Raw genomic sequence first — 12,591 nt, forward strand, 5'->3', positions numbered from 1 at the left:
CACACCACTCAGCTTGGTGTCATCTGCAAGCTTGCTGAGGGTGCACTCAATCCCACAGTTTCCTGTGAGGATGTTGAATAGCACTGGTCCCAGCACCAGTTATTGAGGAACGCCTCTCATCATGACCAGTGTCCACTTGGAGACTGAGCCATCCACTGCAACCCTCTGAGTGCCACCACCCAGATAATTTGTTATCCAGTGAGTGATCCATGGATTCATAGGAGAGGATAAAAGTGGATTGAGACTTTAAAGATACCTCTGAATGCTTTGAAGAAGGAACACATTGTTTCCCAGTCCACAGAGAACATGCTTAAATGCAGGAAGAAGGTCAGACTTGACATTAGGGAAAATTTCTGTTGATAGTTCTGACATGAATCATTTTCCATGTCCAGTGTGTATAACTGAACATTGACTGGGAAGGCTGTAAAGTCTCCTTTATGGCAGGGTTTCAGGAACAGGTTAGGTGTTAGGCATTCAGTTGTCAGAATGACACAGGTGTAGATGATGTACCAGAGAAACTGGATGTCTCTCCTGAGGACCATTTCTGTTCTGTGATTTCAAAATAGATACTCGGATATCATAAGAAACAAATATGAGAAAGCAATTTGGAAGAGAGGAAAGATGCTTTCTAATTCTTGTTCTAAGGAACAAGAAAAGAGTCACGCAGCATGAATGGGAGTAAGTGAATATTACTCTGAAGAGGAGCAGAAGTTGTTAGGCTCTTTGTACACAGACCCAGTATTAAAATGATAGGAGAGATGGTCCAAATTTACATCCATCAAAAATCAAGGGAGCATGCTTTTTAACTTCATAGGGGCATAAGCACGAACTTTGCACAGGACATGAGGGGAAGAGAACATGTAATTTCCAATCTTACTACTCAGTGAGATCTGAAAACCAATATGTCATTACTATTATGTAGTCCCCTAAAACTTACTGGTATCCAGATGGAATTTAAAGTTTGCTTACACTACAAAATCAGACATGTTGTTTGTAAAGGCTAAAGGCAAGTCCTTCTTCTTAACTAAAAGAGGCATAAAAATATCAAAGCCAAATCCTGTGGCCTTCAGTTAGGTAAAACTCATCCTGGGATTTGAGGGACTAACTCTTTTATTTTTAGCTATGGACATTGCTTACATCATTGTGGCTTTTATTCATCTCTAACAAAGAGATAGTCTTGCTCATTACTGCATAGCACTTTAAGAACTTTGGTTGATAAGATGAATCTCTGTTATGAGATTGTTATTTAAAAATGTCTCCTTTCCAGAGAGATCAGTGCTTGCCCAGCCAACATTTGTGTTTGGAAAGAAGGACCACCCTTTGAAGGTAAAAACTTTAACTTCTGTTTTGCATCACTGATAAAAGAATATTGGAAATGAGGATTGTATAGACAATGATTCTAGTAGTAATAAAAGATTTTAGCCCAGCATAAGGCTTGCAGTAACTGAGAGTAAAACAGAACAAGGAAAAGGGAAAAGTAGAAATGAGATTGGTTTTAATACACATATGTTGGACTGATATACTTTGTGACCTGCTCTAGAAAATGGCTGCTCTATTCTCCTTGACCCTTCCTCACTTATATTTTTTTTTTCCAGCGGCCTGCTGAAGATCCAGTTTGCAAAGCTGAAAATGGTAATAACCACATCACTGAAATGGTATAATAATACACTGATATATTCATAGGATCTGACTGGAAAGACAGTTTGGAATTGAAAAGTGTGTATGGAACTTTATTTTGTATGAGCTGGGACAAATGCCTGTTAATAGTCTAAGATTACGTGGGATGTTGAGCCACCTTCTATATCCCAATATGTATGTCCCTGTCTTACCTCAAGAATTCCTCTTGGCATCTTACCTCTCATGTTCATCAGAAAGTCAGACTAAAAGAAGCCCTGAAGAGAGTCCAAGTATATTCATATGCTATATTTGCTCTGAACTGCCCTTTTCTATTTCTTGAAGCTATAATATAAAGCAGCTTATCATTTTTAGTGCCTTCCAAGCCTGTGGGCCATGATCTGATTGCAATGACTTAATTTTAGGTCCCCTGAAATTAGCAGAAAACTCCCTAGGGCTTCCTGCCAAGTCCTGACAGAGATGCCAAGACCCTGTTTTGCTTTTCTATATTGTTTTAAGACTGTTCTGTAAATCATTCCTAGAATTTATTGTGTTCAGGTCTTGATTCTTTATCATAACACTGTGCTGAAATCACCTGCCAATCAATCCCTGCAGGAAATTATATTTGCTTTTCTCTAGATTTCATCTATTGTTCCAAAAAACGTGCAAGATCATCATCTTGTGTTTTCCAGAAGTCTGGCTCAGAATCTAACATAGGTATGCCATTGGAGTCCTGTCATGTTGTAATAACTGTAGTTTTGTACTCTTGTCTGCTAAAGAAGTGAAGGAGTTTTTCTGTCCAAGAATTGTTTTCGCATGGTAGAAACATGCTAACATTTATGTTAGCTTTCATGGTAATTTTTAGTAAGTGCTTCTCAAAGTGAAAATACATTATTTTGCTGTATTAACATAATATTACATAAACACTTAAAAATGTATATATTTCATAAGTTTCCTTGATGAGATCAGTCAGTCAGTAGAAAAAGAGGGCTAGACAGGAATGAGATGCCATGATTGTGGAAGAGATTTTTGTTCCTTGGGCAGTTCCTGAAAATATGAAGTAATTTTCAGAAGGACTTCTCTTTTCATCTAACTACAGATGACCTCAAATTTCCTTTGAGGAATGTGTTTTTCATCTATGATGTCCAGAAGAAGTGCACACAAGTCACTGTGTTAAGCAGTAGGACTGGTCACTTTTTTATAGTATTTATTTAACCTGGGAGTGTGACCGGGAGATTGCTTTAGTATTTATAAATTACTGTGCATGAATGATATTTTCATTTAGTTCTGTGACAAACCTGAACATAACTAAAAGGATTTAAGATAACCTAAGTTGGGCTCAAACTAAAAATTACACTGAGATCATGTACAAAAAATACATAGGGTAGAAATTTTAGAGTATGTTTGCATCAAAATATGAAGTAGGATGCAAAACCAAGCTTAGTTCTCTTGGTTGTCCAAATACTGACTGATATCTTAATTCCCTACTTCTGTTTTGAACCTCACCAACTGATGTTCTCCGAGACAAAACCACTGTAGAGTAGGCTAGATGTAAGCAGTTGATCTGAACCAGGCTGTGCTACTTGGCCTCAGAGATGTCTTCAGTTCAGCAGTATCAACATAACCTAGTAGTATCCTTCAGAAAGCAGTAGATAGCAGAAAATAATTTATTCTGCTGTCAATTAAGCAGAATAAATTATCTGTCTAACTTTAAATTAATCTTGTTTTGTTCCAAATAATATTAATTTCAGTTTATTATTCTTTCAGATACAACACTTGCTGAGAAAAGAAGAAGATCATCTTCCTTTACCGTTCTTCCTAGGTTCCCTCCCTCCCAGCCAGGTAAGTGAGAAAAAAAAAATGACAACAATATATATTTACACAGCAAAGCATACATTACCTAAAATCAAGAGGTGTACAGAACTGCCTTCCTACAGAACAAGGACAGAGCTGAACATGATTGAGCTAGGCTGTTATTTGGACAGAAGAATGAAATATGTTAGGAGAGTTGGCGGCTCAATAGAATAAATGTTTTTTGCATTTGGTTTTAGGGAATCCCACAATAGGGAGGAATCTTTGAATGAGTTGCCAATAGACATTTTATTGTGTTGGTAGAAATAGTAACTGAAAAACCAAAATGGAGTTAAAGTAATTAAATTATTTAGTTTGCTTGCTTTAATTTAATAGTTGTTGCTCCTGTACAAGCTTCATTTTTTTGTCCCAGGAGCCTGTCTTTGATCTGACTAGTGACATTACGAACATTCTCTCACTCCTTTATACTGGAGAAGACAGAGTGGACTGAAATCCTAGTCTGTCCTGTCAGGAGCAGGTCTTTGACAGACTTTGGCATGAGGGAATTATAAACAGTCTTACAAGGATAGTGTTACAGTAACAAATGACATTCTTCCTGCCATTAAAAAGCAGTGATCATGTGTGGAGTATTTATCACTTGTGTACATTTACAGGATATGATATGTGGTTGCTATTACTGACATGTTTCTGGTTGCTGTTTTTTGTCTTTGTAAAAATGGTGAAAATACCACTAGTACAATGCCATCATTGTAGTAAATTACAAAATCCTTTTTGTAAGAACAAGGGCAGGGTGTATTAATCTCTTCCCATGTTCTCAGGTCTCATTTACTCATCTGAGAAGATCATTAGATGGAACCAGATAGTGTTGCCATTTCAACAGCTTTGCTTACTAGCAGCACCTGGTTTTCAAAGCTGAATATTTTCAGAGATTAATGCATCTGTTAATGTTCAAAAGACTTCAGTCTCTGGCAGAACCAGAAAACCCATGCTACTTGCTGTGCATAAGTCAGTAAGAGTTGTTCAGATGGATAAGTTAGGATATTGCTTAGACACTACCAAAGTGGGGAGGACTTGCACAAATGTTGATTAATCTTTTAAAGTTTATCATTAGTTGTTAATCAAGTTTAAATTCCTTATTCATAGCAAAGAAGAGCAACATATTCATGACCTCAGCTCTTCTTCGACAAAACATTGACATGGGAAGTACAAAAGAAGGTAATTGTCATTGCAATATTCCTTCACTGTAACTCCGAAAATACATTGTTAACAGATTCAGAAAAGATAAAATTGACAGCTGTACTGTAAGCTGAGTGATATGCTAATTGCCTTTATGAAGCTAATGATTTATTTATTTGATGGTGATTTATTTGGTGGTTCTCTGAGCTCTGGTCTGAGATTCTGCTTTGACTAGTTAATTCCTCAATGGAATGAATATAATCTTGAATAGTGAAATTCCACATTTCTAATACATGACTGAATAGGGATAAAACTCCACTCTTTGAGAAGGCAATGAAGTGCCTTCTTGGTGTCTGCATTGGCCAGTGCATGATTAAATATGAAATCCTGGAAGGCAGCATTGATTTGTTTGGACCTAAATGTGTAATATATGTATACGTATAATATATTTAGGTCCAAACGTTTAGGTTTTAAATTTCTTCTGTTTAAATATTTATATACATGTAATGCAATACCCTTCTATCCTGATGGGGTAACGGTGCAGTAACACCTGCAGAGTTGTGTGTTTTAGGGGAATTAAGATTTTTAAGAATATGTACTAAGGAAAGAGTAACAATAGAAGTAATTTAAATAAACTTTGAAGCTTTCGGTTAATGAAACAAAACACATAGGTATTAACTAAACGTGGAGAAAATGTCTCAGTTTAAATATTTTGTCTTTGTATTTTGCAAGGATCCTTGTCAGAAAGTCAGCTGTGGAATGTTATTAGGCCTGCCATTTTACAACCTCCACAAGCCCTGACCTGTCCTGAAAATCCTGCAGTATCTCTAGTGACTAAGAAACAAGCACATATTCAGGTAAGGAGAAAAGTAATTTTACTGACAAAAATATGTTTGGAGCTCAGTCAAACGTAAACCAAAACAAAACAAAAGCGTGGAGCTATTCTAAAGCAGTTCAGTATTCCACTGCATGATTTTCAAGGAAGTTCCTCTATCAGTTTTAAGGGAATCAGTGGAAACTGCTAAACCAGTGCTGTTTTAAAAAAACATGTCTTTTTTGCAGTCTAATGCAACTTGCAATATTGGAGTGGGCAAATGGAGTTTGGGATTTTCTGTATCTTTTGGTGCTGACTGAGTGTACAGCAGGAAGAAGCCTTTACCAATTTCCACATACATCAACCTCAGTGACTCTGGATTTCTTGCAAACATGTTTATAACAGAAAATAAGCTTGGATTGATTAATTCATCCAGTTTTATTATTTTATTTCTAGTTATCTGAAGACAACTCTTATTCCTCATCTGAGAATTCAGCAGGCTCTAAAGCAGCAGTGAAGTCATCTATTACTGTGAATATTTCTAGCTCTAAAACAGCACGGTAAGTTTGATTATTATATTTGTACACCATTTGGTTACTTAGTGTATGGCCTGCCCTTTTGTCCTGCATGTCTAAACCTATGCTGTCCAAATCCACAATGTACACGCTGGTATTTGTGTGTGGTGCCAGGATTTGTGGATGCTGACATGAGTTCCGTATGCCGTAGGGAATGGAATCCTGCCAGGAAACAGTTCATTTCTCATTAGCAAAACCAGAAACTATTTTGGTTCAGTATCATGCAGCTTTGTCAGTTCAAACTGTATCTTGGTTTTGAATGTTTACAGTCATGTTTGTGTTTCTTTGGAGAGTTCTGTTGTGATGACATAGCTGCCCCATTTCATAAACTGATGATTTGCCAATATATGTAAGTATATCAGACACAGAACTCATGAAGAAAAGCATGCAGTACCATCACTGAATAAAGCAGCGGATATGCTACATCTGTACACATACAAGAATTTGTGGCCTGAGTAACTAGCTGTGATGACTGCAGTGGAGTAGCATCTTTGTGCAGACATGGATTGTCCAGAATGAACTTCTGAATTTCTGCATGAAGAAGCTGACTTCTTTGGATTGGGATCATCACCTCCCTGGATAACAGAAAAAAATCATATCAGTGTGAAAATGGACCTTTGATTTACTCATCTTTCTCTGAAGTCTGGCTCATGAAAATACTAATGGCCTTTCTGTGATTAACTAGTTCAGTGCAGACAGGTTATTTTGTATTAATAATGCTTGCTAATGGTGTATGACAGTTTTTTACTTGGAAGTTGTGAGTATCAGGAATATACCTGAAGTGAGTTACTGATGAAAGAAGAACATTTCAAAATTGTTAGAGTTAGGGTAGTACGGTTAGGTTGTGGTTGGACTTGATGTTCTGGATGGTCTTTTCCAACCTGAGCAATTCTATGATTCTATGATTTAATTGCTAAGGCCACAGCCAGTATATTTTTGATATTGTATCCTTTCTCCCTCCCATACGAACTTGGGACTTCAGAGAAGATGAGGGATTTTATATGCACAGACAACTTAGATTCTTAATCTTTATTGATAAGAAAAGCATTACTAAAGCAGAGATGCACAATGGTGGTTTTGGAAGAGTCAACCTCCCCCTGTCAATCACAGTTAATGCTGTGATGAAACCCTGTGAGGACAAGACGGAGCCACACAACATACTGGATTTTAGGAGATTCAGAATGATAGTAAAAGCTAAAGGAAGACACTGCCACCTTCAGATCAATTGATACCAATATTCCAAATCCACTTACCCTCTGACACCTGCACAGTGTCTAGGAAAGGACAGCTAAGTGGCTGTCTTTTCTGAAATAGATGAATAGAGAAATGCTTTGCCGTGTTTCAGTACTGACCAGTTGCAGGACTTGAAAGTTCTTACAGTGTTAATTTTCCTTTCATTTTTAAAAGGCATTTCTCATCTGCTTGGTGCCTGATTAGTTTAATGCATCAGAACTGTGGTAAAATGTTAAGTTAATTGCCAAGCTGAATATTCATTTAAAAATGGCCAGGTGCTTTCTGTTCTTCCAGCATTACAGAGGGGTACCAGTACCTTTCTTCTGATCTGTGTAAAGTGCTTGTTTCTTTAAAATACTTCATTGGAATCTTTTTCTGGCATAGCTCTTTTCTCACAGATATTCAAACAAACAACTCTATTTAATTCCATATGCATGCTAAAGAGTAACAACCAATGCAGCCAAGGCCTGCAGATTACAAAGTAAAAAATCTTGTCAGTTTAATTATTAATCATGGTGAAGATATCGACATCTGTGTACATTTAAAAAAAAAAAAAAAAAAAAAAAAGGAAGGAGACTCAATCTGAGGATGTCCTGTTCTGTCTTCTGCTTGTTCTCTATGTAATGCTATTCTTTAGAATGATGAATGAAAATGGTTTCTTTGTCCTCCATAGTTGGTGTGGCTGCCCAAGTTCTATTTCCAACAGTTCAGTTTCCTGAACTAGCTGAAGCATAGAGCAGTTTGTTTTCTTGAGTCTGATTATGAAATCAGTAATTACATTAAAATTATTAAAATGATCGTTATTAATATTAATTATGAACACTTAAAACTATTAAAAGAATTAAGGAAAATATTATTAAAAAAGGAAATAATTTCTTAAGTGACAAATACAATGCTGGGAAAATGCAGGCTTCTGATGATGTATTCAGTTTTCATAATGATTTGCTTGAAAACCTGCAGGGGGTCAGAGCCAGCATTAGAACTGTCAACTTTTTGGACATCGAGAAGGATTGGCCGAGTACCTAGATCTGCTTCTATCTCTCCAGGGTCCTCTCCAACTTTCTCCTTCTATTCTTTGTTCGTGGTAATTCCCTGGATTCAGTGCCTCTGTTTTGTATCTCCATGGCAATGTCATTCCTGGCACATTTTCTTGCCCTGCAGCAAAGTGAGGATATTAAGATTTTAACGAGTCCCTCAGGCTGGTATTTCCAATTTAATGATGACAACTAGAAAAATCCTGCACTGATATTTTTTTTCTTAAATTTCTCAAAACACCCAAAATCCATTTCCCATTATTTGTTTGAGACAATACTCTGGCTTCAGTTTTTTTAGCTCTTCTGGAATGCTGTCCTTACTGATTTGCTGGTGCAGCAACCTGGAAATATCAGATGAAATCTTAGGATAGATATTGATTGCAATTCAGTGAAATATACTGGAGAATTTTCTTTACTAAAAGATAAGAAATTCAGCTTAAACACACTTCAGATTCCCCTTTAATGGTGAAAAACATGTATGAAAGATTTTAAGGCTGCAAAAAGTCTGATTTTCTGATTTTTGTTTCTTATTTTTCCTTTGTCTAGCAGCACATCAAATATGAGATAAAAATAGGAATATTTTTTTTCCTAAGTGCTAGATAGACACAGTTTGTACTGAAGAATTCCTTCATCCTACTTGAAGAGATTTCAAGCACACTGCCATTGTAAACACAGAAACTTAGTTGTAAACTCAGATCATAAAATCATAGAATTATCAAGGTTGGAAAAGCCTTCTAAGATCGTCCAGTCCAACCACTCACCTACACCAATATGTCCCCACTAAGCCACGTTCCTTAATACTGCATCCAAACATTTCCTGAGCACCTCTAGGGATGGTGTCTCCACCACCTCCCTGGGCAGCCCATTCCAGTGTCTGACCACTCTTTCAGAGAAGAAATGTTTCCTAACATCCAGTATCCATGCTTCGAGCATGGTGGCCTAGTGGAAGATATCCCTGCCAATAACATGGAGGTTGGAAATAGATGATCTTTAATGGTCCCTTCCAACTCAAACTGTTCTGTGATTCTGTGATTCTACAATACTACTTTTCTGTGAAACCTTTATGTTTTTGCAGTATTTATCTGATTGCTTAAGAGGTCATTTTTTTGTTTGTCTTTAATAATATAAGATGTGGTAGAGTAAACATATGAACTTATTTATATTCTTTACCAAGTAATATGCTTGTTTTATTTAAAGACATTGTGTTCTTTAAATAGTTCTAAATCACATCCTTATTTTGTTCCCACAGAAGTCAGTTGTTAGAAGACAGAAGTGTTCTAAGCAGCAGCAATTCTGGTTTTGTGTTTGGAGAAAATATGGTTGAGAGAGTTGTGGTAAGATCTGTAAATTCTGGCACACTCTTTGTGTGTGTGTGTGTGAATGCATGTTTTTTTCAGAGATTGATTCTTTTTAGCTCCTTCTGTTCTTTTTAAGATATGAGTATACAGATTGCAATGGCTGTTGAAGAGAAAATAATTATTTTCTGTAGGAGGGGTAGGCATCCCTGTTTTTCCATTCAACATAAATACTCTAATTACAAATAACAGTATGCATTTTTCTTTTGCTAAATTTTTGACTTGTAAAACAGTTGCTTAAACATTCCATGCAAAGCACAACAGCAACAATAGCAGAGAAATGAATGTGTTTTTTACCACTCATATAGTTTCTATCCATCCATTAAGAACTGGGAGAAGTTCATTTGAATACTCTTGGACAGAAGACAATATTTAACACTCATTATAGATACTGTCCATGTTAAGATATATTATGCATGCCATCAAACAGCTTAATGAATTAAATCCTGCTGAGGACTATACCACTCAGGGTGGAATTAAAATTCACTTTCTAGTAAGAGTACAGTGAAAAAAATATGCATATCTGCCAGTGAAAAAAACTGAGAACTGAAGGGCTGGTTTGCAGCTTCTGACAAAGATTCATATGTAAGATAGTTTAGTCACAGTATTGTAAGAAGTCATTAGTGTTAATTTAAAACATGGATAAGAAGCTTAATCTGAAAAACTGAAAGATTGAAAGTTTTAATTCCTCTGATATTAAATGTGTGGTATCTGGAAGTTTTGAGCTATTCTGGGGTTTAAGTATGAAATTGGAAATTAGCTGTAACTTAAATCCACTGATAGACTTACGTGTTTAAAGCTTAGTCCTGGATCCTTACAAAGAAGCCATAATTCTTGGCAGGATGATGTACTGATTTTATGACAATAAAATTACTTCCAATGAAGAATAAAATTGTATAATCTATGTTGTTTTACTCATAATGTATTACAATTCCAAATCTTCTCCCTGCCGTTCAGTAAAACATTCAGTGTTCTGTCTGATAAGAAGTAATATAGCCTCTTTATATAACTATGAAATCTTACTTTCCCTTCTTTTTTTTTCTAGAGCCCTGAAAAGCATTCTGTGTCATGCAATGAAGTTGATTCATACAAAAGAGAAATAACATCACTTTACATAGAATCTTTTCATGTAACAAGTAAGCGTACTCAGCAAAAAAGTACAATTAGTCTTCATACTGCATGTTTGAGTGTGTTTGGCGGTGTCAAATGAATTGTGCCAAGTAGTTTTCAAATGTTACTGGCACGTCCAATCTCCAGAATACTATTATGTATTTGCATGTGAAGTCTGTGTTTAGAATCATACAATCATAGAATGGTTTGAGTTGGAAGGGACCATTAAGTTCCAATTCTTGTGCTTTAGACTTTCCCTTCATCTATATATGTGCTTGGGATTGTCCCCACCCAAATGCAGGACCTTGTTCTTGTTGAACTTCATGAGGTTGGTATGGGTCCACCTCTCAAGCCTGTCCAGATCCCTCTGCATAGCATCCCTTCCCTCTAGTGTGTCAACCACACCACTCAGCTTGGTGTCATCTGCAAGCTTGCTGAGGGTGCACTCAATCCCACAGTCTATGTTTCCTGTGAGGATGTTGAATAGCACTGGTCCCAGCACCAGTTATTGAGGAACGCCTCTCATCATGACCAGTGTCCACTTGGAGACTGAGCCATCCACTGCAACCCTCTGAGTGCCACCACCCAGGTAATTTATCCAGCGAGTGATCCATCCAGCAGATCCATTTTTTTTCCAGTTTAGTGACTGAGATGTCATTCCGGACAATGTCAGTCTACAATCCAGGTTGATGATGTCAGTTGCTCTTCCTTTATCCATTGATGCCTGTAATTCCATTATAAAAGGCCACCAAGTTTGTTAGGCATGATTTGCCCTTGGTGAAGCCATGCTTATTACCTCCAATCACCTCATCTTTATTTTCCACGTGCTGTAGTAGGGCCTTCAGGAGAATCTACTCCATGATCTACTCTGCACAGAGGTGAGACTGGCTGGCCTGTAGTTCCCTGGATGTTTTTTTCCTTTGGGGGCTATGTTTCCCCTTTTCCAGTCAGTGGGAGCTCCACCAAACTGCCATGACCTTTCAATTACGATGAAACTGCCAAGCGGCTGTCCACCAGTTCCCTCAGAAGCCATGGATGGATCTCATTAGGGCCCATGGACTTGTGCATCTTCAGTTTCTTTATATTATGTTGAATGTGGCCTTCACTTACAGAGGGCAGATCTTCTTTCTCCATCTTCTTACCTTCCTTTCTGCAACTTGGGCAGCATGGCTAGAGCCCTTGCTGGTGCAGTCATAGAATCATAAAATCAATCAGGTTGGAAAAGACCTTAAAGATCATCAAGTCCAACCACAACCTAACCATACTACCCTAACTAACCACCCTCCTCTAAATCATGTCCCTGAGCACCCCATCCAAACAGTTTTTCAACACATCCAGGGATGGTGACTCAACCACTTCCCTGGGGAGCCTATTCCAGTGCTTAACAACCTTTTCTGTAAAGCAGGTTTTCCTGATATCCAACCTAAACCTCCCCTGGCACAACTTGAGGCCATTTCACCTCACCCTGTCACCTGTCACTAGTGAGAAAAGACCAGCCCCACTCTCACTGTAAGTTCCTTTCATGTATTTGAGAAATAAGGTCTCCCCTCAGCCTCCTTTTTTCCCAGACTGAACACCCCCAGTTCCTTCAGTCTCTCCTCATAGGACACATTCTCCAAGCCCTTCACAAGCCTTGTTGCCCTTGCTGGACCTGGTCCAGCATGTCAATGTCCTTTGTGTACTGACGTTCCCAAAATTGAACACAGTACTTGAGGTGAGGCCTCACCAGTGCCGAGGACAGGGGAAGGATTACTTCCCTAGTCCTGCTCACCACTCCATTCCTTCCAGTCTGAGACAAAGAAGTCAATAAGCACTTCAGCCTTCTCTGTATCCCTTGTAACTAAGTCTCTGGTAAGCCCCCAGAGAGG

General features: G+C 37.7%; 1 protein-coding gene across 2 annotated transcripts in view; it reads left to right on the plus strand.

Annotated features, from left to right (window-relative positions):
- RANBP3L (RAN binding protein 3 like) overlaps positions 1-12,591 on the plus strand; it is a 38,363-nt gene that overhangs the window by 9,829 nt on the left and 15,943 nt on the right. For both annotated transcript variants that reach the window (XM_052670504.1, XM_052670505.1), the window contains 9 exons: positions 1,268-1,326; positions 1,596-1,632; positions 2,254-2,331; positions 3,382-3,456; positions 4,570-4,641; positions 5,335-5,459; positions 5,873-5,976; positions 9,508-9,592; positions 10,659-10,749. In XM_052670504.1, the coding sequence (XP_052526464.1) occupies positions 1,268-1,326; positions 1,596-1,632; positions 2,254-2,331; positions 3,382-3,456; positions 4,570-4,641; positions 5,335-5,459; positions 5,873-5,976; positions 9,508-9,592; positions 10,659-10,749 (726 nt within the window). The remainder of the gene's footprint in view (positions 1-1,267; positions 1,327-1,595; positions 1,633-2,253; positions 2,332-3,381; positions 3,457-4,569; positions 4,642-5,334; positions 5,460-5,872; positions 5,977-9,507; positions 9,593-10,658; positions 10,750-12,591) is intronic.

This window comes from Tympanuchus pallidicinctus, unplaced genomic scaffold (genome assembly GCF_026119805.1).
Source record: "Tympanuchus pallidicinctus isolate F22 unplaced genomic scaffold, pur_lepc_1.0 scaffold9, whole genome shotgun sequence".
NCBI lineage: Eukaryota > Metazoa > Chordata > Aves > Galliformes > Phasianidae > Tympanuchus > Tympanuchus pallidicinctus.